The sequence below is a fragment of the Oncorhynchus kisutch genome, linkage group LG25 (assembly GCF_002021735.2).
Source record: "Oncorhynchus kisutch isolate 150728-3 linkage group LG25, Okis_V2, whole genome shotgun sequence".
Classification (NCBI taxonomy): domain Eukaryota; kingdom Metazoa; phylum Chordata; class Actinopteri; order Salmoniformes; family Salmonidae; genus Oncorhynchus; species Oncorhynchus kisutch.
This window is the reverse complement of record NC_034198.2, coordinates 33,469,461-33,493,233: the sequence shown is the minus strand read 5'-3', so window position 1 is coordinate 33,493,233 and position 23,773 is coordinate 33,469,461. Positions and strand designations below refer to the sequence as shown.

Sequence of the window (23,773 nt, the reverse complement as noted above, 5' to 3'; positions counted from 1 at the left end):
TATGGGAACAGAAATACAATGACATTTACTACTCGTACAAAATACATTTTATAGCATTGCAGGTTTGACTACTAACCATTCAGTAGTTTAAAATAATCATATTCAGTTGCATGACAGTAAATATCCTCTATCAATTATGGAAAACTCACAACAGACACAGAGGGTTTAGTTACAGCAAATATTGTGTTTGTTCAACAGCCTTTTTCTTTGTGCACATTATTGGAAAACATTAAATACTTGTGCTCGTTAAACAATTGCCCTTACACATTGTAATAGAAATTACCATCAAGGACTCATCAAGTCAATTAGTAAATTAACTTTATTAAGAGTCACGCCAGTGGAAAGGTTACAACAAACTCTGCACACTCAGTACAGGTTGGTCAGAAGCTCTACGAGGGGACTGTCCCCAGGCACCTTTTATACTAGGATACACACAACTCACACAGACACGATTCTTCCTCAGCACGAGGAGTTTTGGGTACAAAAGAGAATGTGTAACAAGACACCTGCTCCTGATAAAATTCTCAGAGGCTATTTCTGGGCGTTCATCGAAGTAAATCAAGGTTCTCTCTTGGGTATTGCCGGAAACTTCTTGTGAGCACAAAGGGAACTAGTTCTAAAACAATTTTGCAAACAATACACCACACTCATATTGCCAGGGTTAAACTATTCATAAGCTTATGTCATAATTTCTCCACAGCATTTTACAAGAAATTATGACTTGGAATGACAATATGGAACAATGTATAGGTAATATATTATATTAGCTTCAACTCTTTAAAGTCAATTTTACTTGATGTTTAGACGAGAATCAGAGCTTGAAGTCTAACACCTCACACACAGTCTTTACATATACGTCATCTGGTTGAGGCTTCCTCTTGCTGCCTGGCTGCAGGAACTTGTGAATGGCTGGTAGGCTTTTCATCTTCCCTTGAAAAGCCTGAAAAGAAAAACATTCACACCCAATCAAGAATGAATCAACTGAAGTATCCATGGATCTTTTTACCCTTCTTTTAAATCTGCTGTGTAATATGTCCTTATAATCTATCCTTCCTCCCAGGGTGTGCACTTGTTTTTCTCCCCTTCACTGATTTGAAAGGCAATTACTGGTAAAAGAAATATGCCTCCACTAATCCAATGCTTTGAGATTTGTGGGAAGTACTGAAAGAGTGTAGACTTCATGAGAGAGGAGAGATTATTGGGACACACCCAGGGTTTTGTAGCAGTACATTTGAACCGGTATGGCCAGTCATATTGTATACTGATATCTAACAAATGTGCCGTGGAGCTGGTATGTGATATTCATATGCTACTGGGGTTGTCAACCTCTAACATGTTTTGATGAGACTCAAATGAAACAAGATGATTTGGCTAATGATTATTTTGTCAAGAACAAAATACATTTGTAATCAACTTTACCTTAACAGCAGGGAATTTGGAAAGAATTGTTGGAAATTTCTCCTCCAACATCAAGGTGGTTTCAAGTAGCTGGACATCAGCACAGCTCAACTGAAAACCCACCAGGTACTGGGAGCCAATTAGCACCTGTGAGAAAATCACAAGCACAGCCTCTTTATACAATACAACTTGTACAAACGTGCCAACCTTCTTTTCTGTTGCCTTAGCAAACATGGTATGTTGCAATTGTTATGCTAATATAATAGCTTAGATTACCTCCCCTTAGTGAGCTCTACTCTTCCCATCTGGCCAAGGCCCAAATCATACAGTACCTTCTCAAACACAGGGAGGTAACGGCTTGTTGCTTTCCTCTCTATCTCCTCCAGTTTAGTTTCCTTGGTGTCAGGCGGCATGAAGGGCAACGCCATCATCATTTGCATCAAGTCCTGCACACCCTCAGCATACATGTCAATCCTAAAAGTAAATGAAAACCAAACCCTTTGAAACCATAGCAGATTTGCCTCATTTTTTATACAAACAGCTTCACTTATGTCTCTGCAATACAACCAAACAAGTAAATAAATGTTAGAATTCAATCATAAAAAAAGTGTCATTCATACATGACTCGTTCTTTTAAGTCTTTCCCATAGAGATTGTATTTCCCTGCTATGTAGTTCAGGATAGCCTTGGTTTGAACCAGCTTCATTCCATCCATTTCCACCAAGGGAACCTGCTCAAACATGAGTGCTCCATCTTTAAAAAAAGAAGGTTAAACAATTAAACACCCTTCAAAACAATTAGCATGTTATCAGATTTCTATTACCATTGTGACCAAAACTTACCACTCAACAGTTTTACATATTCCTGACGCTTTGTTATATTCACTTCTTCAAACTGTGGACATAAAATGTACATTTTAATTATGACAGAACATCCAGTTCGGTGATCTATCTGTGGGCATCACATGTTTGTCTAGCCACTATTTCACTCTAGCCACTATTTCAACTCATGTAAACGCCCTACAGTAAAATTGTGTTTTATTTGCTCAGCCTACGTACCTCAACTCCAGCAACTGCTAAAAGCCATCGAATTGACTCCATTCTCCCCCTCCCATTGAAATAAGTCAACACCACTTTTCCAGACATGGTGAAATTGAAGTTTACTGTAGGAAAGAAATAACCACATTCCATTACGCTTTCACGTGTGTGCAAATTCAGCAATGTTGCGCTAGATGCATTGCAATAGATTTGGTGCATGCATGCCTGTCAAATACATTACTGTACATTGTGAACAGACTACTCTGAAACTAGAACACTGAAACATACAAGAAAATAAAGCTGAAAAACAAAATCATACAAAACATACGGTTGTCTGTGTAATTGTCAACCAATAATTTCTAGATAAGTCTAAGAAGTAATACTGACCTTATATATCGACAGACAAGTATGCACCTGTTATGTGTGTGTGAACTCCGAATAAGTTAATTTACAAAGTTACGAAACGCTTCTAACGAAAAAGTGAACCTCAAGCACTGTGTCATATGACCTACATGACAGTTGAGTTGGAGATTTGCATGTCTGCAAGGCATCATGGGTAAAATAACAAATGCATTGTGAAACAAACATATTAGAAGGCAAATCACATATTCTCCGACTCCCTCTTACAGAAGATGTCATAACAGACAACAGTATTTTAAAATATGACCCACAAAAATAATACAAACCGTAACTGCAAATCCTATGACTCTTTCTTGGTATATAAACCGACGAGCCACTCCTCTACTGCGGATGTGAGGGCGATCTGGCTGCGACATCTGTCACCCCATTGATCGCTAGGGTTGATTCGGCTGATCTGGCTGGCTAGGCGGGTGTCCCCTTCCTCCCTCACCGCTCCATGTGCGTCCCTCCCGAAGCCCCGCGCTCGGTGGAAGAGGACGAGTTTCCCGGACGAGCATCGTTGGTATACGCGTAGCTGCACTCCCTGCTAGAACCTCCAAACAAGCTCAAGGCCCATTTGTAGGAGAAACGTAGGGAAGTCAAGCTCCAAGACTTCAGACACATCCAAATGAGGCACTGCACGTGGCAGTCTGCCTTCTTTTGTATAAAATAAATCCCAAATCTATTGTTTTTCTCCTGGGCAGTTAACCCAGAAGGCCTTCATTGTAAATAAGAATTGATCTACTTTAACTACTTAATTACTAAATCAGACGATATACTGATTGAGTTTACAATGAGTTTATTGATTACAAATCAAAACAGAATTATGTCAAAATGACCATTACAAAAAAAACTGTTGTTAATGAAATGGTCATTACAATACCACATAAATAAAATGTTAGCAATGGCATTTGGTAACTGGCAGTTATACATGTTTTTACAATTTGGCCCAGCAGATAAACCAAGTCAACGTACAATCTCTCAATAATTTTTTGAGAGCCACACAATTCATTACAAAGAAAGACAACACTAAAGCCAATTGTGTCATCAATTCTGATAAAAATAAAGCACAGAGTTATTGATTTAGAGAAAAAAAAACAATGAATAAAATATAAAAATGATCAAGATACAAGTGTTTCCTGTATTCCAGAATGTCTCATGAAAGAAAGCACCAAGAAAAACATGTAAAAAAAAATAAAAAGACAAATTGGCAACAGCAAAACAGTGTTGGCCAAAATATCACAGTGATATTTGCAATATAAAATGCATAAAGACTGGATCATGAGGACGTCATGGGGCCGTTTTACAAAATCTATGGAACAAACATTTTAAGAAGGGGTTGAGAAAGTTATGCTACGCAATAAACAAAAAAATGGTATGGAATTTGTCACTTAACAAAATGGAACAAAATGTGACGACACCAACATTTTGCAGAGGTCATTTATCCATATAATACACAAACACACTGAAAAAGTTGTACATTGAACAATATAGACACAGATTAATACAAAACCAAGGTTATTGCTGTATAACATGTACATACTTTGATATGAAAACATACATTTTTCCTTTTATAGGGAAAAGACAAATCTGAAGTACTGAAATAACACAAGTGTCCCAAAGAGGCCACTAGCGGTGTCCATATTTGGCAGACCAGTCTGTGCGCCCATGGATGGCCTGTGCTGGGAGGCGAGACCGTAGGCCAGGCGTAGTCTTGGTGGGCGACGGCACATAGGACGAGGCACCCATCTGACTTCTGCTAGACGACCTCCAGGTTGCATAATCTGTGACAGCAGAGACAAGCCACATTATTACCTTACAATAGAATTACATTACTACACAGCACCTAGCCTGGATTGACAACTGTGCATTGAGACTACAAAGATCCCTCACTTGATGCTGTCGAGTCCCCAATAGGTCCCTCACTTGGATGCTGTCCAGACCCCTATAGGTCCCTCACTTGGATGCTGTCCAGTCCCCAATAGGTCCCTCACTTGGATGCTGTCCAGTCCCCTATAGGTCCCTCACTTGGATGCTGTCCAGTCCCCTATAGGTCCCTCACTTGGAAGCTGTCGAGTCCCCTATAGGTCCCTCACTTGGATGCTGTCGAGTCCCCTATAGGTCCCTCACTTGGATGCTGTCGAGTCCCCTATAGGTCCCTCACTTGGATGCTGTCGAGTCCCCTATAGGTCCCTCACTTGGATGCTGTCGAGTCCCCTATAGGTCTCTCACTTGATGCTGTAGAGTCCCCTATAGATCACTCACTTGATGCTGTCGAGTCCCCTATAGATCACTCACTTGATGCTGTCGAGTCCCCTATAGGTGCGAGTTGCACTCTTTGGCCGGCAGAGCCAACCTCTTTTTTGTAATAGTTCGGTACATATCCACTTGGAAGAGTATTTGAACCTGTGATTGGGCCATCAAAGATAACAGGAAATGTACCTTACATGTAATACTGTTAGCACACACCACAGATAGACATCACCCTAGCTTATACCACACAGCCCTCTCACTAGTGTAGTAGGATGACAGGTGATAAACATGCAGGACATTGGTCCCAACACAAATCATTACCATGAGTGCCTCGGTTAGGAAGTGTTCCTCCAACAGGAATTTTGCTGCCCCAGAGGTTGCTTTCACTGTAGTTGGAATTTATTGCCATATTCTTTTTAGTACTTAAACCTGCAGGGTTAGATGGGATAGATTAGGAAATAGAGTTTGGTATGTCATTTCCATTGCAACAAGCTGCCCCTTGTGGTTCAACAAGACTACATCATCATGACTCAGCAACATAGCCACTCCTGAGATGATGATCATTGATAATCAGGTGCTAAAAAGAATGTGGTTTCATCCAGGTTTGAAAACCATTAGGCATTCTATATCAGAGCATGTGCATATGCTTATGGCTCTGATTTGGTAGAAAAATGGCAGTTACATTAAGTTCAAAGTTGACTGAAAAAGAAGGCTCAATGCCAATTAGTGACCTCCTTTTATGATATAAACTACCGTTCAAATGTTTGGGGTCACTTAGAAATGTCCTTGTTTTCCATGGAAACATACATGAAATGTGTTGCAAAATGAATAGGAAATATAGTCAGGATGTTGACAAGGTTATAAATAATGATTCTTAATTGAAATACTAAGTGTCCTTCAAACATAGCTTTCGTCAAAGAATCCTCCATTTGCAGCAATTACAGCCTTGCAGACCTTTGGCATTCTAGTTGTCAATTCATTGAGGTAATCTGAATAGATTTCACTCCATGCTTCCTGAAGCACCTCCCACAAGTTGGATTGGCTTGATGGGCACTTACCATACGGTCAAGCTGCTCCCACAACAGCTTAATTGGGTTGAGATCCGGTGACTGTGCTGGCCACTCCATTATAGACAGAATACCAGCTGACAGCTTCTTCCCTAAATAGTTCTTGCATAGTTTGGAGCTGTGCATTGGATCATTGTTCTGTTGTAGGAGGAAATTGTCTCCAATTAAGCACCGTCCACAGGGTATGGCATGGCGTTGCAAAATGGAGTGATAGCCTTTCTTCTTCAAGATCCCTTTTACCCTGTACAAATCTCCCACTTTACCACCACCAAAGCACCCCCAGACCATCATATTGCCTCCACCATGCTTGACAGATGGCGTCAAGCACTCCTCCAGCATTTGCGTCTCACGAATGTTCTTCTTTGTGAACCTCAAACTTAAATTAATCTGTTCATAACACTGTTTTCCAATCTCCCAGTCTGTTCTTTTGCTCATCTTAATCTTTTATTTTATTGGCCAGTCTGGGATATGGCTTTTTCTTTGCATCTCTGCCTAGAAGGCCAGCATCCCGGAGTCGCCTCTTCACTGTTGACGTTGAGACTGGTGTTTTGTGGGTACTATTTAATGAAGCTGCCAGTTGATGACTTGTGAGGCATCTGTTTCTCAAACTAGACCATCTAATGTACTTGTCCTCTTGCTCAGTTGTGCACCGGGGCCTCCCACTCTTCTTTCTATTCTGGTTAGAGACAGTTTATGCTGTTCTGTGAAGGGAGTAGTACACAGCATTGTACGAGATCTTCTTTATTGGCAATTTCTCGCATGAAATAGCCTTCATTTCTCAGAACAAAAATAGACTGATTCGTTTCAGAAGAAATATCTTTGTTTCTGGCCATTTTGAGCCTGTAATCGAATCCACAAATGCTGATGCTCCAGGTACTCAACTAGTCTAAAGGCCAATTTTATTGCTTCTTTAAAAATCAGCACAACAGTTTTCAGCTCTGCTAACATAATTGCAAAAGGTTTTTCTAATGATCAATTAGCCTTTTAAAATGAAACTTGGGATTAGCTAACACAACGTGCCATTGGAAGACAGGAGTGATGGTTGCTGATAATGGGCCTCTGTACACCTATGTAGATATATATATATATATATTAATTTTTTTATCAGCCATTTCCAGCTACAATAGTAATTTACTACAATGTCTACACTGTATTTCTGATCAATTTGATGTTATTTTAAATGGACAGAAAATGTGTCTTCTTTCAAAAACAAGAACATTTCTAAGTGACCCCAAACTTTTGAACAGTAGTGTACATTGGCAATAACTGAAAGTGCCTTGTTAAAAATATCCACTTGGAAGAAAGGTAAGGTTTTTGTATTTTCTACCTGGTAGATATCTTGACTGCTTCAAGTAATACTGTTTGGCAGAGGCTGTCCTTGAAGGCTCCTGGTAGGACATGGCCTTGTTCAGATTCAAAGGTGCATCGTCACCTGTCGTCACCTGCCCCTTAACTTTGGGGCTGCTAAAATCCAAAACATTTCCGTACCTGCAAGGCATAACAGAAATACATAAAGCCCTTATCTGAAAAGATCAGACTGATAACGCACAGGTCACTGGGATAAAGCAGGTCACTGGGATAACACAGGTTTACTCAGGTCACTGGGATAACGCAGGGAGACAATCTCACCTGCTCAACGTCTCCTCTCTTCGTTTTTCTGTAGGAAAGTTTGTTTTGCCCAGAAAACTTACTGAGGTCAGCTCAGTGTCCTCAAAGTCATCCCACTCGTCACCCTTTAGGAGGCCTGTGCCATGGCCCCATCGCCGGCGTCCTCCACCCTTAGGTTTCATCTGATAGCTTAAGAAGTTGGCATTCTCAGCCTCCTGGGTCAACTGTTAAAAAAAAAGGAAATGGTGTATTAACAATCTCTATGGAGAGAGAAAGAAGAAAAACAGTTCAATTACATTTATGAAGAATTCATCAACTTTCCATTTCATTTTGTATTAATTTAACAAGGTATTCTAACATTTAATGACATTCCACTGATGAATGCTTGCCGTGCTCAAGTAGCCCTGGTTGGTGAATGAAAACTCACCTGGCTCTGCAAGCTCTTGTCAACAACGTAAGTTAAGCGGGTCTGTGGGACCATCTCAGTCTCCTCCTGCTTCACCATGCGGTTGGGCTGCTCTCGCAACAGCTTTGAGTGCCTCTGGTACGATGGAACTGGGGTGGGGGCTGAGACTGGGGCTGGATGGATCTGTTGCAGGGGCCTGGACGAAGTGAAATGCTGATTTGGGGGCGCTGGCTGGGGAGGGGGCACTGGCTTGAGCAGCAGCAGTGGTTGTAGCTGCTGCAGGGGCTGCTGTAATGGTTGTGGTGGCTGTGGAGGTAGGGGACCTGGCTGAGGCCTGCCCTGCTCCAGGATCTGCTGAGGAGTGCCCAACGCCTGACCCACGTAGAAGTAGGAGTACCTGAGGGCCTGCAAATGGAGAATAAAATAGTTGATTGGCTTTGAAGGATCCCAAAGCAGGACATATTAATCAATTGACATGCCATTAAAATGTTAGAATATCTAACCTGTTTAGCAATGTACAAGCTAACATAGCTTTAAATCTAATAATTATTTCAGTATTCACCATTCTATCGGTGGATGGTAAAACAACTATTCTAAGGATCCATTCTAAACATTTATTTTAGCCTAGATTATAACAGAGATATGCCCAAGCCAGGGTTTGCTACATGGGCAGAGGCTGGCCTCTTCTTAGGGTCCCACTGGAGTAGGTCTCTCATCAGTTGGATGGCCTCAGTACTGGCGTTGGGGATCAGACTACTCAGATTACTGGGGACACACTGGGGCCAGCGGAAATTCATGGCTGCTGACAACTGGAAGCCCTCCAGCCAGTCATTCTAGAAGAAGTGGATCCAACACAATGATTATTGACCTGCTTATTTTACCATATAGTAATAAAATAGATAGATGTAACCATTTTTAGATGTTATGACAAATAATCTGTGAAGTTTGTCATTTCAAAAGCACATTACACAAGACTGATCACATCTTCAGTGAGGTTTGATTTATGGATTTAACACCACCACAAGACATTTTACATGATGATGTGAGGACAGTATAGCTTGCTTTTGGCTGATATTCTGGATCTAACAGCCCCAGAGAACAAGGCTACCTTCATTGGAGTTCCCAGGACTTGGCAGATTTTGAAGATGGTGTCCACTTCACTGGAGCCAGGGAACAGAGGCCTGAGGGTGTAAAGCTCTGCCATGATGCAGCCCACAGCCCACTGGTCTATGGGAGAGCTGTACGAGGTGGACCTCAGCAACACCTCTGGAGCTCTGTACCTGGAAGACACCACAGGGAAGGGAGAAGGGCTTTATAGGCTGGTTGATGCTCCCCATGATGAGAGAAATATAAGAGGTTTCATGTCACAAATTGACAGAAAATTAGACAAATAAATTCAGGTATAACTAAATATGGTGTCAGTAGTTAGGTTTCCATCCAATTGGCAAAGATTCTAAAAGTCGCATTGAAAATATGCGCATTTTCCCACCAGTGGTGTTTCCGCCAAACTGACGTATGTGATGACGTAGTGCACACAAAATGCTTATGTTTTTATGTACCGGATCAAAATCTAAAGTTCAAAGTGTTTCCATCGGACTTTCAACTCTATCAATAGTTTTGTCACAAAAAGTGTTGCATTAAATAGCAAATGTGTCTACCCTGGGCTTGGCACTAGCCAACAGCTCACAGATACAGTACGGGTAGGCTGGCCTACTGTGTATGATGAGATTATGGATAAGAGCGAGAAAAAAAAAAGTTATTTGTCAAATGGCATTCAAGCATCGATCATCATGTCACCAGAATAAGACCCTCAATATTTATTGGAAAGCAGCATCAAGCTCATCATTCTGCACTTTCACCACCCTGTGAAGTTCATCATAACTGATTTAATCTGTAGCCTTCTAAACTGCATGGTTTCTAAAGTCGTAGTGGGAGGGCCAAACACCATATCATCGAGTGACTCAAAGTTTACTTTGATATGTGTGAGGGAAAAATTATGTATTCACCTTATTTGTTTGAGATGAATAGTTAGAAATTATTTACTTAACTAATATTGTAGTAAGATATTTCCTTCATCCTGAGTGAACTGAGAGGAATGTTTTGAAGCTGGGGCTGGCAACTGATTAAGTGATGGCTAAGTAAAAACCTACAGATTGCATTCCATAGATAAGATGCGGTGGGTGTCACCGAGATCGAGAGAGCCTGGAGGAACAGAGCAAAGGCCTCAGTAGTCCCAATCTTCCTGGCATCTGGGAGACAGCACCAGAGGCAGATGACCATAGGATGAACCCAAAGTGGCTTATCTATATGGGGGGGGGGGGGGGTTTGAACCAGCTATGACTAAGCAATCTTGGTACGAGGTATATAAGGAACAGCATGGTCTGTAAAGGGTAGGCTCTCAGCCTAACAGTCAAGACTGTTGAGTTGACAGTTTCATTATTGCAATAAGATGATTGTTTGAAGAAATGACTAAGTCTCTCTCAGTACTGAAATTCCACGACATATGATGGTTATTATATCAATATTTGTGCATAAAGGCGTTTCCACCGCCATTTCTCGCATTATTAACTTTACCGACAAATATATCCCACCATGTCAAATTAACAAATGATCTGTAAGCATTTAAATCACGACATTTGAGATCAGTTGCCAGATTTATTTTTTATATACGGTATGACTTCACTCGTATAAAAGCTGTGGATAGAAATGTGGTTAGTGACACATAAACCCATCATATGGAGGTAACAAAACTAACCATCTTGTTGAAACATAATCTGTGTATGGCGGCCGAGATCTTATCTCACGGGCAAGCCCAAAGTCAGCTATTTTCACAAGCTCTGGTCCCATGCACAGAAGATTCTCAGGTTTCATATCCCTGTGAAAGAATCCTAGGGGGAAAATCATACAGTGAGCATACAAAGTAACAAGTAAAAAGCATTAGCAAAAAGTGCTAGTGTATCATTCTAATCATACCATGCTTATGAATAAAAGCTAATCCCTGCAGTATCTGGAACATAATATTTCGCACGGCAGATTCAGGGAACAGCCGAGACCTGTAACATGATACAGATAACAATATATGAGCTATGATTTTGACCTACTGACAATTATCCCCAAAGCACTAAACCCATTTCAAATAGCCTAAATATAGGCTATGTGAATCAAAAAAAGCTATATTTACCTGTCTTTCATTAGTTGATACAAGTTCTCCTTCATGTATTCAAACACAAAGTACAAGTGGTCATTTTCCCGTATAACCTCCTTGAGTTTGACCACATTCGCGTGGTTGAGTTTCTTCAAGGACTGAAAGGAGTGAACAAATTAGATGGTACCTTAGCAATCAAGACAAAGCATGAGGAAAATAACCTCAATCTGTAAATCATCAAAAACAGCTCTGCAACACTCCATCATGGCCAGACTTAGATACCACAGGATGCTGCTGAGGGGAGGACAGCTCATAACAATGGCTGAAACGGCGCAAATGGAATGGCATCAACCACCTGGAAACCATTTGTTTGATGTATTTGATACCATTCCAATAATTCCGCTCCAGCCATTACCACGAGCCCATTCTCCCCAATTAAGCTGCTGTCGGCCTCCAGACTTAGAAACATAAAAAGGTAAGACAGAAGATCTGACCCTTAAAACCGGCATACAACAAATACGCTTTAGTTCAAAATAAAAACAATGATTGACAATCAAAGCATGAATAAACTGTATATCATCTTTGGTACAGTGTGGGGAACAACTGGTAATGCTTAAGGTGCAGCCTTTAGGGATTTCTTTATGCTTTATAACTCAGGTGTAATAAAGAAAACTAGAGCAGACCATAGTAAATGCAAGTTTTCCCATGCACTGAAAAGTATGGAGGTAAATGGAGGCACCATGCCATAGTTTTGAGTAGAGGGGAAAGTCGTTATGGGTCTTGGTGGTGGCACATGCTATTTACAGCTGACATTCTAACCAAGATCCCTGGAGGGCTGGTTTTCTTCTGGAATGCTGCTACACTCCTTTGGATTAAAGCTCTCGGCAAAGAATGAATATCTGGGTCTGAGTGAGGAACTAGAGAGTTAAAATCCAAAGACAGTACACACAAGAGTCACCTTCTAGATTCTTTGTCCTGGTTTCTGTGGTTCTGAGTAGAGGTGGAATTAAAATTGTGGTACAAAAACATTAACTGGTGAAACAGTAGACAACAACTGAAAGCATAGGCTGTATTCTTTAGGCTGCCCTATACCAGTGTGGTGCAGTGCCTACCCTTTCCACCACTGCTGGACAAAATCCTAGGGGAAACACTGCAATAGGTGGAGCATTTTACCCACAAGCATCATATCTGGGAAGGAGAACTTACTATGACCTCACGAAGATTCATGCATTCCTCCCATGAGTAGAATTTTCTCTTCATTCTGAAACAAATATGCAATAATTTCAGCCTAACTGAATTAAAGGACCAACATATAATAGATCATACTTTTTATTGTAAAACATATTGGGACTCTTTTAATTGATATAAGAAGTTTGATGAATATGTATAAAATGTATGATTGAAAAGAGCAGGTTTATAACAGGCAGAGGCCCTTTCCATTTCAATCTCAAGAGAGCAACGCCACCAACATCATAAATTTATGCAACTAGTCTGTGGCTGCCGAACCCCCCACATACTTCCTGTCAAAGTTATAACTAGAAGCCAGAAGTTTTTATGATCCTGCCCAAAGGTACTCACCAACAGATGCCTTTTTTTCACATCAGCCAAATAGGTGGGCCTGTCAGTCATCCGTGCACTTTCATTCGTCGACATCTGCCTAGACAGCTGTCAGCTTAACCACGCGTGGGATTGGCCACCGGCTAATGCCATTCCTAGCGAATCCCACGGGCACTGGCAGCTAATTTTACAACACGGCTTAGCAGCTACAACAACTTGTAAGCTGAAGCCCTTCAATTTAGGCACCAGAGGATAATATGTAACCTACACTATACACCAACCCTTCAAAAGGTGGGACTGCAATTGCACACAGAGATCACAGCCTTCTTTTTTTCATACTAACAATGCTATGACAATGTGACCTCCACTCACTTCTTAATTGCGACCAGTTCTCCCGATTCCAGGCTGCGGCCGAGGATGACTGAGCCGTAGGTGCCATCCCCGAGCTGCCTGAGCGTGGTGTATCTATTCATGGTGCTGCCCTCTCCTCACCATCGCCCAGGAGCAGATCAGATCAATACGTGCTGAAGAAACACAGAGAGGTGGTAGGTTGAAGGAACACAGAGGTGGTAGGCTGGCAGCCTCCTGCAGCAGTTGAGTGTAACCAGATGTTCCTGTGACAACAACAGTGGACCACAGGCACAGCTGGAGGACTCATGTTGTCATGGGCTTCTTGCCTCCTCCTGAGGAAAAGGGATGGGAAGGGGTGGGGTGTCATTAGAGGAAGCCATAGAACCAATCACAGGGGAGAAATATACACTTATTTTTCCGTTTCCAGACAATACAAGGAATCTGAGACAGATGGTTTCTAATTTCATGCAAATTATCTTCTGACTAGACCTTCAACAGACAGTAGTCAGACTGTTTTAGCCTATTTCATTACTAGGTACCTAGCAAACGTTACCTACAGGGCAGGCATGCATGCATACGATTTTAAGAGTAAAAACTGTCTGGTAAGATTTCTGACCAGAATGTCATGTTATGGTTACTGCTGCAACGAGAAACAGATGTTGCAGTCGAGCTAAGGTTAACGTTAGCTAGACACACGATCAATCTTTGACTTCTGCTGATAATAATGACAAAAAGCAAAGTCAAAATAGTTAAAAAGACACCCACCCAATCCGTTTCAACTCGAATAACGGACATTTGAAGACAACACCAATAAACTACTTGTATAGAGTCGAGCACACTCACTCACATTACCTCCAGGCCCATCACAATAAATCACAGCTGCGCGACCAAGGGCGTCGCAGATTTGCGTATTCTACATCAGTGGTGTTTGACGGAGGTTGGCAACCAATGTTATGTCACATTACCGCCATCTACTGGACTTGGTGTTCTTACCACATCTGACCAAGCCTGCGCACAAAGCGTATCATCTCTGCTTTGACCAATGATTTATATAATGCCGCGTTCAAAAGACCTCGGAACTGGGAACTCGGAAATGTCCGACTTCAGTGCGTTCAAAACAACTGGGAACTCAGAAAAAATACGACTGCGAAAAATCGATCTGAACGTGACAATAGCATATGCAGTCATGGGTTTATGCCATGTTCAAAAGAACTGGGAACTAGGAAAAATATAGGGCCAATTCATGACGTCAGTGGTTTGAAAGTCGGAGCTCTAGAAAGAGTCCCGAGTTGGAATTCCAGCCACTGTTCGGACATTTTGGCATTCCCCAGAAGGAGCAGTCCTCCATAGCAATAAATGGAATTCTACGATACTTTAAAGAAAATGTTTTATATACTTTTTCATCTTTTATTTTTCTTATGTTTATCTCACATAATATATTTTAAAAGTATGCATTAAGGTGTCTGAAATAGAATCAAGGTGGCAAAAACAAATGTAGACATTAATAAATGCATTTCTACAAAATATTTTTTACACCGTGAGGGAGTGCCAAGATGTAGTTGTGGAGGCTTCAGAACAGTGCCCTCTGGGGGCAATCTAGTGTATATATAAATAATTTGACCTGACACCAACCCAATCTTCAACACGTATTGCCATGTCATATTGTTATGTTGCGTCAGTTGGAGTTGACTAACGTTAGCCTCTTCAGCAGCTTCACAGTTAGCAAGCTTCACCAAGCTTTTGTAGCTGCCAACCCACCCTCCCTGCTTGGGTCCAGGTGACCTTTCCTGTTTCTACCCCCTCTACCAGTTGCGTCACTGGTGTTAGAAGTGGGAAGGCGCCTCTGTGAAGCTTCCGAAAGAGTTGGTATAATGAGTTCCCTCCCTGACCCTCTCCTTGGCCCTAACCCTTCGATGTTTGAAGATCTGAAGGGTATGAATAAGTATATGGAGGAGCTTCCACCAAATTGCTTCCACCTTACAGATCTACTAGAGAGGGTTAGGGAATGTGTCCGGCTGAGTAATGAGTATGGAGGAGCAGGGGTCCAATTGGGTCAAGGTATCCAAATACTGCTACGGTGCACTAAATTGAGCGTTCCCATTTATTTTTGATGAAAATTTACAGTACCAGTCAAAAGTTTGGACACACCTACTCATTCCAGGCTTTTTTCTTAATTTTTACTATTTTCTACATTGTAGAATAATAGTGAAGACATCAACACGACGAAATAGCACATACGGAATGATGTATTAACCAAAAAAGTGTTAAACTAATCTAAATATATTTTATATTTGAGATTCTTCAAAGGAGTCACCCTTTGCCTTGATGACAGCTTTGCACACTCTTGGCATTCATTCTCTCAACCAGCTGAAATGCATTTCAATTAATAGGTGTGCCTTGTTTTAAAGTTTATTTGTGGAATTTCTTTCCTTCTTAATGCGTTTGAGCCAATCAGTTGTGTTGTGAAAGGGTAGGGGGTATACAGAAGATAGCCCTATTTGGTAAAAGACCACGTCCATATTATGGCAAGAACAGCTCAAATAAGCAAAGAGAAATGACAATCCATCATTACTTTAAGACATGACGGTCAGTCAATACGGAAAATTTCAAGAACTTTGAAAGTTTCTTCAAATGCAGTTGCAAAATCCATCAAGCACTATGATGAAACTGGCTCGCATGAGGACTGCCACAGGAAAGGAAGACTCAGAGTTACCTCTGCTGCAGAGGATAAGTTCATTAGAGTTACAAGCCTCAGGAATTGCAGCCCAAATAAATGCTTCACAGAGTTCAGGTAACAGACACATCTCAACATCAACTGTTCAGAAGAGACTGCGTGAATCAGACCTTGATGGTTGAATTTCTGCAAAGAAACCACTACTAAAGGACACCAATAATAAGAAGAGACTTGCTTGGGCCAAGAAACATGAACAATGGACATTAGACTGGTGGAAATCTATCCTTTGGTCTGATGAGTCCAAATTTGAGATTTTTTGTTCAACCTCCGTGTCTTTGTGAGATGCAAAGTAGGTGAAAGGATGATCTCTGCATGTGTGGTTCACACCAGGAAGCATGAATGAGAAGGTGAGGGAGTGCTTTGCTGGTGACACTGTCAGTGATTTATTTACAATTCAAGGGACACTTAACCAGCATGGCTACCACAGCATTCTGCAGCGACACGCCATTCCATCTGGTTTGGGCACAGTGGGATTATAATTTGTTTATCAACAGGACAACGACCCAACACACCCTCAGGCAGTGTAAGGGACGATTTGACCAAGAACGAGAGTGATGGAGTGCTGCATCAGAAGACCTGGCTTCCACAATCCACCGACCTCAACCCAATTGAGATGGTTTAGGATGAGTTGGACCGCAGAGTGAAGAAAAAGCAGCTAACAAGTGCTCAGTCCCTCAAGACTGTTAGAAAAGCATTCCAGGTGAAGCTGGTTGAGATAATGCCAAGAGTGTGCAAAGCTGTCATCAAGGCAAAGGGTGGCTCCTTGGAAGAATCTAAAATATAAATATATTTTGATTGGTTTAATACTTTTTTGGTTACTTCATGATTCCATATGTGTTATTTCGTAGTTTTGATTTCGTCACTACTATTCTATAATGCAGAAAATAGTCAAATTAAATAAAAACCCTTGAATGAGTAGGTGTATCCAAACTTTTGACTTGTGCTGTATGCTGGGAGTGTGTGATTGGCTGCTTTTAGGGTGGGACAGAGGTGAGGGTACCACTTTTTTTTTATGTTATGAAGTTTAATCAAATAAAACATTTGGGTACATCACGCAGGGTAGCCTAGTGATTAGAGTGTTGGACTAGTAACCAGAAGGTTGCAAGTTCAAACCCCCTGAGCTGACAAAGTATGAATCTGTCGTTCTGCCCCTGAACAGGCAGTTAATCCACTGTTCCTAGGCTGTCATTGAAAATAAGATTTTGTTCTTAACTGATTTGCCTGGTTAAATAAAGGTTTTTAAAAAATAGCATAAAGTGGCTTCTTCATTTCCTTCATCTGCACTGAACAGGTAAAGCTAATTCCTAACCATATTGCTTTAACCAGTCCTGTTTTTCCAAGTTGTGAGAAGAGAAGATGCCAATTCAGACTATATTGAGATGTACCCTAACTTTCTGTTTCATAACAATAACACCCCCTACATGGTACAGTCGGGAATCAGGATCACTCTAGGATGGAACGATTTTAGCAAAAGATGCTAATCAAGGAAGGATGATACTTTTTTGTGTGGCCCATGTACTAGCCTACAACAAGCAGAAAGGTAAAAACGTATGTGATAAGTGTGCTGATATAGTGTATAATAGTTAGTCACGTGGTGTATTGACGTCACGCCCACACACCGTTGTAAGTGACTTTCTCGCTACACACAGTCGTCAGCACGTCGTCGAAATGGCTGCATTTCTGCGATCCCTCAAATTTCCACGTTGTGTTGTCCGTTTTTCTGACCGTGATCTGTAGACCCTTTCCTGAAAACGTTTACGGACAACAGAAGAGCTTACAGATAAGCCATAATGGTAGCTCAATGTCGTTTGTTTTTTAGGCTAATCCTTGCACACGGCTACTTGTTGTCGAGCTAGCTAGCTAACGTTAGCTAGGAAGTATGGTCACTCACGCCTACTGCTGGTGGTTGCATGACGTGTCCCGTAGTCGTAAACATGCATGTAAAACATGTCACCTTTTAATTAGGCAAGTCAGTTAAGAACAACTTCTTATTTACAATGACGGCCTAACCCGGACGTTGCTGGGCCAATTGTGCGCTGCCCAATAGGACTCCCAATCACGGCCGGTTGTGATACAGCCTAGAATCTAACCAGGGTCTGTAGTGACGCCTCGAGCACTGAGATGCAGTGCTTTAGACCGCTGCGCCACTCGGGAGTCCCACAATGATACGAACTAGTTAACGTTTGCTAACTAGGTAGTTAATGTATTGATACATTAAAAATGACCAGCTGTCAAAAGATGAATAGACAAGCTAACTGTCTGAAAAGTAAATTCAGGCAATGTGGCGTGCTAAACCATGCTTGCTTCCTGTTCGTCACATGTTTAGGTAACGTTAAGTTAGTGCCTTGCCGGGCAGAGGCAAAAGCCAATGCAGTTCGTCTCTAGTTAGCTACGTGTTCTACTTAACGTGTGCACATTGTGCATGCTACACCTCAAAGTAACTTCAACCGTGATCCCATCCTCCTTGAATATTTGTTGTGCTTTTCTTTCTGTCCGACCACATTACTCCCATAAACAAAGCTTGAATTTGGTTAATGACTTAAATATTTGCTGATTTATTTCAACCCTATTTGTTAGACATTTCTTTGTGATTCTCTGCCATGTTTAGGCCTAGTTATTTTAACAAAACATTTTTTTTCTGCCCAGGCTGAAAGCGTTATCAACTCTCTTGGCATTGTAGAAGATCAAGATGGAGAGAATGGAAGTACTGATGATGCAAACCTCCACGTAAGATTACTTATTTTACAGACCGGAATTGAACCAGGTTGTTCAATCTGCGCCACTTGGGAACCCCACAATACGAAGTCTACACAATTATTGTTACGTCTCAGGATTGCGTGATAATGAAGTCTTTAAATGTAGAAATCCATATTGACTTTATTTTAAAAATTTCATGATAGCAGCCATGCTTTGTCATTTTGTGTGTGTACACATTAAAGTCTTAAAGGCACCAGGTGTTTTTTTTTTGGGTTGACTGAAGATTATGATCACTTGCCCTGAGAAATTTTACAAGCTTTTTACATGCAGAAGTGCTATATTATATTGGCTGCTATTCACCTACACATAGGGGAGGAATCGGAAAGATCAGTACTGGAGTTCTTTGTGTTTTGGCTGTTCTCATTTTTTTTATTTTTTTTTATCAAGCAGGTCTTAAAGGTCTTAACTTGCCAGATTTCCATCAATTGTCAGGATTTGACTTAAACAATGGGGAGGAACTAGAAAGATCTGTTTTAGGCTACTGGAATGCTTTCTTGTTTTCACCTGCCCACTGGGGTAACCTCAGAGCAGGCTAAATTTACTAGACTACTCACTACTTGACCCAGGCAATAAGAAAACGCTTCATGTCAGTCACTTGTACATCATTGTCCATATGTCTAGGTGGAGCTCAATGTGTTCAGGGCCCAGTGGATGTCTGAACTGAAGCCCAACTCTGCGTCCAATGGGGGGAACCGAGGACTGTCGTCGAGAGCTGCAGACTTGAAAAGAAAACAGGAACTGGCCCGGGAGGAAAAAGTCAGCCATTTTGTTTCAGCCATTTGGAATAGTAGTTTTACAACAGATTTGACTGCATTGCTAATAGTTGTCTTCACTATCGTTACCATATTTTGTTTCATTGTCTTAGGCCAGAGAGTTGTTCCTTAAAGCTGTTGAGGAAGAAGAAAATGGCGCTGTTTATGAAGGTATGCATGTCTGAGACAAGTTGGGGAAAGCAAAATAGCACTCACTTTTGAAAATTAGTATTTTGTCTCAGTATGGTTAAAATTATGGACCTTTTTAAAGGGATGGTTCACCCAATTACAAAGTGACACATTGGTTTCCTTGCCCTTTAAGCAGTCTATGGACAAGGTATGACAGCAATCCATGCTTTGGTTTAGTTTAGTAATGTTTTAGCATTTGTGGCAAAACTCATTTAAGTCATGGAACTGATATAATTTTTTTGTGTGTCATGTCTAAAGGAGTCCCTTGATGAATTCTATAGGGCTTGACTACAGGTAGGGGCCTCAGACACTCACTGGTTTCTTTGTGATGTGCTAAGGATCATAGTATGTATCTAAAATTGATTGTGAAGCTCAACAAAGTATCTTATTGATGATTTATAAAATGATGCGGCAAAAATACTAATATCAGTACCATGACTTGAATGGGATTCTTGTATGACTGTAGTTGGGATTGGGAATAATGGTTTTACATAAAAGCACAGCTAAACCCTTTTCCTGCCCTAATTTACAGCAATTAAGTACTATCGCAGGGCAATGCAGATTGTGCCTGACATTGAGTTCAAAATCAACTACAGTCGTTCCCCTGATCCAGATGGCGGGTAAATCTTTTTATCTTAATACTTTGGCAATTTGTAACACTACATTGAATACCGTACACATTGAAAGTGTGCGCCATCTGAACTCATTGTCACTCCTCTTTTCCATACAAGTCCTACCATGTGTGACACTGCATATCTGTTTCCTAGCAATGAGAATGGCATGGATGGTGAAATAGAGGATCTATTGGCCTACTTCCATCAGCAGCTCACTCTGCAAGACAACTCTCTGAAGATATGTGTTCCTGAGGTGGATATGGCTCAGATGCACATCTCAGGTAGGGAGAACTCAGGCAATAATAATATATGCCATTTAGCAGATGGCTTTATCCAAAGCAACTTAGTCGTGCGTGCATACATTTTACGAATGGGTGGTACCGGGATTTGAACCCACTACCCTGGCATTACAAGTGCCATGCTCTACCAACTGAGCTACAAAGACCACCACAATTCAGGTCCTAGACAGAAGACATGAATAACATGTAAAAAGTAATGTTGGCAACTCCCATAATATGCTCCCACAGTGGTTTATTAAGACACACGGGTAAGTCTTCAGTGTTTCAATCCCACTGGGATCTCGGTCAGGATGGAAACGTCTCAATAAACCGCTGTCTGGAAGCATATTATATTGGCACTACTCTATTATTATACTGTATTTACGGTCTGGTTTCTGTCCCCAGCCCTGCCCCCAGAGGTCTTGATGTACATCTTCCGTTGGGTTGTGTCCCGTGATCTGGACCTGCGTGCCCTGGAGCAGCTCTCCTTAGTCTGTAGAGGCTTCTACATTTGTGCTAGGTCAGACCATAGACTATACAAATCCATCATATTTTCAATGAACATGGCTTGGATTCATTTTAATTCATGCCAGTGCTGTGAATGACTGGTCCTTACACTGGATCAAAACAGGCTCCTAAATGACGTATTGGTTTTTCAAATGGAACAGAGATGATTATTTCCCCTCGGTGTTGATATTTCCTCAGGGACCCAGAGATTTGGCGTTCGGCCTGTCTGAGAGCGTGGGGCCGGAGCTGTACCAAACTGGTGCCCTTCAACTCCTGGAGGGAGATGTTTCTTGAGAGGCCACGTGTGCGCTTTGATGGTAAACATTTAAGGAACATTAGTTATTTATCTTTCTTAGAGAAAGAAAATCCCTTCTAAGATAAGTGGGATTGTTTCATAGACTAGTCTATTTCCTCAATACCAATGCACAGTTGGCATGTCTAGCATAAGTTGCATAGCTAAAACTAGATTGAATTTACCAAATAAAATAATCTGTTTTTTCAATGTTGATTTTGAAGGTGTTTACATCAGCAAGACGGCATACATCCGTCAGGGAGAGGAGTCCCTTGATGGATTCTATAGGGCTTGGCACCAAGTGGAGTACTACAGGTAGGGTCCTCAGTCTGTCACTGGTTTCCTTGTTGTGATATGCTAGTGATCTATCATGCAGTCAGATAAGACTAGGTGTACTGTTTGTGTCCCCAGATATCTGCGTTTTTTCCCTGATGGCCAAGTCATGATGCTGACCACACCTGAGGACCCACTGGTCACTGTTCCCCGTCTACGTAGCAGGAACACCAGGTATTTAGAACACAACATACACTCCAGACTTGGACAACAGTGTAACATTTCAGGGCAATAATAGTTAGTTTTTTGTCAGAACGATTTGATTTGTAACATTAATGGCTTTAATTTTCCCTTTACACAGGGTGGAGTCCATTATGTGTGGTCATTATCGTCTGTCGCAGGACACAGACAATCAAACCAAAGTCTTTGTTGTTGTCTCCAAGAGAAAAGAAGAGGTGATAACAGCATTGGACAGGGATAACTTGATGTGGAAAGTTATTAGCATATTTTCCATTCCTGTTATAACTTAAACTCAACAAGATAGGCAGTTTCCTCACACATTAACTGGGTCAACTGGTGCAGTGCAGGACACATAATACAAGGAGAAAATGACCAAATTGTTAACACTTCAGACTTCTTAGACCCGTGTCATCGTCCACAGATGATTGAAAAGTGATTTGGCTGTCCAGTTCTGACTCCCTGTGTGTGTTCTCTTGACAGAAGGTGGCAGAGTACCAGAGAATCTCTCGGTTCTGCCGGCGGAACCCAGCGGTGCCCGAGACAGAACACAGCTTTCACGTGGGACTGCAGTTGTCCTCCGGGGGGCGCCAGAGCTTCAACAAGCTGAATTGGATCCACCATTCCTGCCACATCACCTACAGGTAATACACTGGTTATCCAGGGTTTTGATTTTGACAGCATTCAGTCTATGAATGTCATTGCAAGAGAAAAATGATTGGGGACATAAAATGTTATATTAATGTTGACTCTTTCCTGCAGATCCACCGGCGAGACAGTTGTCACTGCCTTCGACTTGGACCAGATGTACGCATCCTTTTACTTTGCACGCGTGAAGAGCTACACAGCATTTTCTGAACGCCCATTGTAGAGCAGCCGAGACAGAGTTTACACATCACCTAGACTAAATACATAACTCTCTTCCTGTTGGTTTGTGGCTGAAATGTTTTTTTAATGAATGTATGTATACCAATCAACTGCATCTGCTTCTAATCTTATGGGGTGAGTGGGTCACATAGCCATTATGTTTTTGGCTGTCACAGAAAACAAAAATCATTCCTTCTTTTAAAGACTGGATCGATGTCCAGAATGATGACATAAAGTGGCATTAGTAGGATGTTTTTCACCTGTCCCCAACAATTAATGTTTTCACATTTTTGTTAATTCTGTAGTAAGCTATTTTCTCCCATCTGGGAGATCAACCGGAATAAACACATGTGGGAACTATGTAGTTGTTTTTCTTGTCAGATTTCGGATGAGAGGGGACACACTCTACAGTAGTGTACTAAGCATTGCATTTGACTGGTCAACGCATCTGGGATAATATAGTACACTATAAATTGAAGTTTTGAATTAAATTACATTTTTCGGTGGTTGTAGCTGCCTGGTGCAGTGAAAACATGTGGCCTACCTTGGTACAGTAGTTCACTAGCTTTTACAATCCAGGAAATGGAATCCGTGCAGCAAACTGAAATGTAAACCTTGCTGTCATCTGTGACTAAAGCGTAAAGCGTGCACACACACACCAACAACCAAAACAACTCTGATAGAGTTCTTACACAACCCCAATCATAATACAACACTGCCCCATACCCAACACAAGAAAAAAATCCCAGGCACACATAATCCACCTATTACATATTCTAGGAACCCAGGGCTGAAAAGCTGAAACGGATTAGAAAAATATTTGATCTACTACATTAAATTTGTATCGGATTACAAAATATGATGATTGGAAGCTTGCTGCGTTGCATCACTACCTTATCGTATTAAAGGTTCTATTTAGAAAATGTATCTAAATGAAATTGAATGCAAAAATTCAATTTAAAATTAGCTTTCCTCTCATGATAATGGTGAAATCTGATCTTTCACATGACCTTTGATAGTTGTCTAGGTGTCATGTTAGGGTGTGTCCTCAT

The 23,773-nt window shown here is 41.3% G+C and overlaps 3 protein-coding genes across 16 annotated transcripts; 1 reads left to right on the top strand and 2 right to left on the bottom strand.

Moving 5' to 3' along the window:
• Positions 1-301: 301 nt before the first annotated feature.
• On the bottom strand, positions 302-2,958 carry LOC109870348 (glutathione S-transferase 3-like). The gene is made up of 7 exons (XM_020460827.2): positions 2,823-2,958; positions 2,457-2,560; positions 2,241-2,292; positions 2,019-2,151; positions 1,731-1,872; positions 1,420-1,545; positions 302-940 (listed from the first exon to the last, which is right to left on the bottom strand). The coding sequence occupies exons 2-7, from the start codon at positions 2,541-2,543 to the stop codon at positions 812-814; spliced, it is 669 nt and encodes a 222-aa protein (XP_020316416.1). The 5' UTR covers positions 2,544-2,560; positions 2,823-2,958; the 3' UTR covers positions 302-811.
• A 658-nt stretch (positions 2,959-3,616) lies between these two features.
• On the bottom strand, positions 3,617-14,193 carry LOC109870286 (serine/threonine-protein kinase ICK-like). Of its 13 annotated transcripts, none has more exons than XM_020460724.2 (14): positions 14,074-14,192; positions 13,243-13,394; positions 12,520-12,574; positions 11,350-11,471; positions 11,142-11,221; positions 10,924-11,056; positions 9,277-9,448; positions 8,834-9,001; positions 8,190-8,573; positions 7,784-7,986; positions 7,482-7,642; positions 5,409-5,516; positions 5,133-5,240; positions 3,617-4,618 (listed from the first exon to the last, which is right to left on the bottom strand). In XM_020460724.2, exons 2-14 carry the CDS (start codon positions 13,341-13,343, stop codon positions 4,464-4,466), a joined length of 1,950 nt encoding a protein of 649 aa, XP_020316313.1. In that variant the 5' UTR covers positions 13,344-13,394; positions 14,074-14,192; the 3' UTR covers positions 3,617-4,463. The 13 variants fall into 13 exon arrangements, 12 of the variants coding, with proteins under 12 accessions (XP_020316313.1, XP_020316309.1, XP_020316311.1 ...); XM_020460720.2 differs by having other exon boundaries at positions 13,243-13,553; positions 14,074-14,185; XM_020460722.2 differs by having other exon boundaries at positions 13,243-13,553; positions 14,069-14,178.
• Positions 14,194-17,562: 3,369 nt separating this feature from the next.
• Positions 17,563-23,081, top strand: LOC109870311 (F-box only protein 9). Of its 2 annotated transcripts, none has more exons than XM_020460767.2 (13): positions 17,563-17,748; positions 18,602-18,682; positions 19,334-19,468; positions 19,578-19,635; positions 20,186-20,273; positions 20,421-20,548; positions 20,951-21,065; positions 21,251-21,369; positions 21,569-21,659; positions 21,756-21,851; positions 21,979-22,072; positions 22,338-22,498; positions 22,617-23,081. In XM_020460767.2, exons 1-13 carry the CDS (start codon positions 17,746-17,748, stop codon positions 22,723-22,725), a joined length of 1,278 nt encoding a protein of 425 aa, XP_020316356.1. In that variant the 5' UTR covers positions 17,563-17,745; the 3' UTR covers positions 22,726-23,081. The 2 variants fall into 2 exon arrangements, with proteins under 2 accessions (XP_020316356.1, XP_020316358.1); XM_020460769.2 differs by having other exon boundaries at positions 17,569-17,748; positions 22,341-22,498.
• Positions 23,082-23,773: the final 692 nt, after the last annotated feature.

What these genes read in the sequence shown, in the direction of transcription:
- LOC109870311 (XM_020460767.2), top strand. An exon ending in GGCTCAGATGCACATCTCAG is followed by an intron (nt 20,549 to 20,950) that starts GTAGGGAGAACT and finishes TTCTGTCCCCAG; the next exon opens with CCCTGCCCCCAGAGGTCTTG. An exon ending in TCCTGCCACATCACCTACAG is followed by an intron (nt 22,499 to 22,616) that starts GTAATACACTGG and finishes TCTTTCCTGCAG; the next exon opens with ATCCACCGGCGAGACAGTTG.
- LOC109870286 (XM_020460724.2), bottom strand. Translation starts at nt 13,343, where the DNA reads ATGAATAGATACACCACGCTCAGGCAGCTCGGGGATGGCACCTACGGC. An exon ending in GAACTGGTCGCAATTAAGAA is followed by an intron (nt 12,575 to 13,242) that starts GTGAGTGGAGGT and finishes TATTTGTTTCAG; the next exon opens with AATGAAGAGAAAATTCTACT. An exon ending in TGAATCTTCGTGAGGTCATA is followed by an intron (nt 11,472 to 12,519) that starts GTAAGTTCTCCT and finishes CACTCCTTTCAG; the next exon opens with TCCTTGAAGAAACTCAACCA.
- LOC109870348 (XM_020460827.2), bottom strand. Translation starts at nt 2,543, where the DNA reads ATGTCTGGAAAAGTGGTGTTGACTTATTTCAATGGGAGGGGGAGAATG. An exon ending in TAGCAGTTGCTGGAGTTGAG is followed by an intron (nt 2,293 to 2,456) that starts GTACGTAGGCTG and finishes TTATGTCCACAG; the next exon opens with TTTGAAGAAGTGAATATAAC. An exon ending in CCAAATTCCCTGCTGTTAAG is followed by an intron (nt 941 to 1,419) that starts GTAAAGTTGATT and finishes TTTTCTTTTCAG; the next exon opens with GCTTTTCAAGGGAAGATGAA.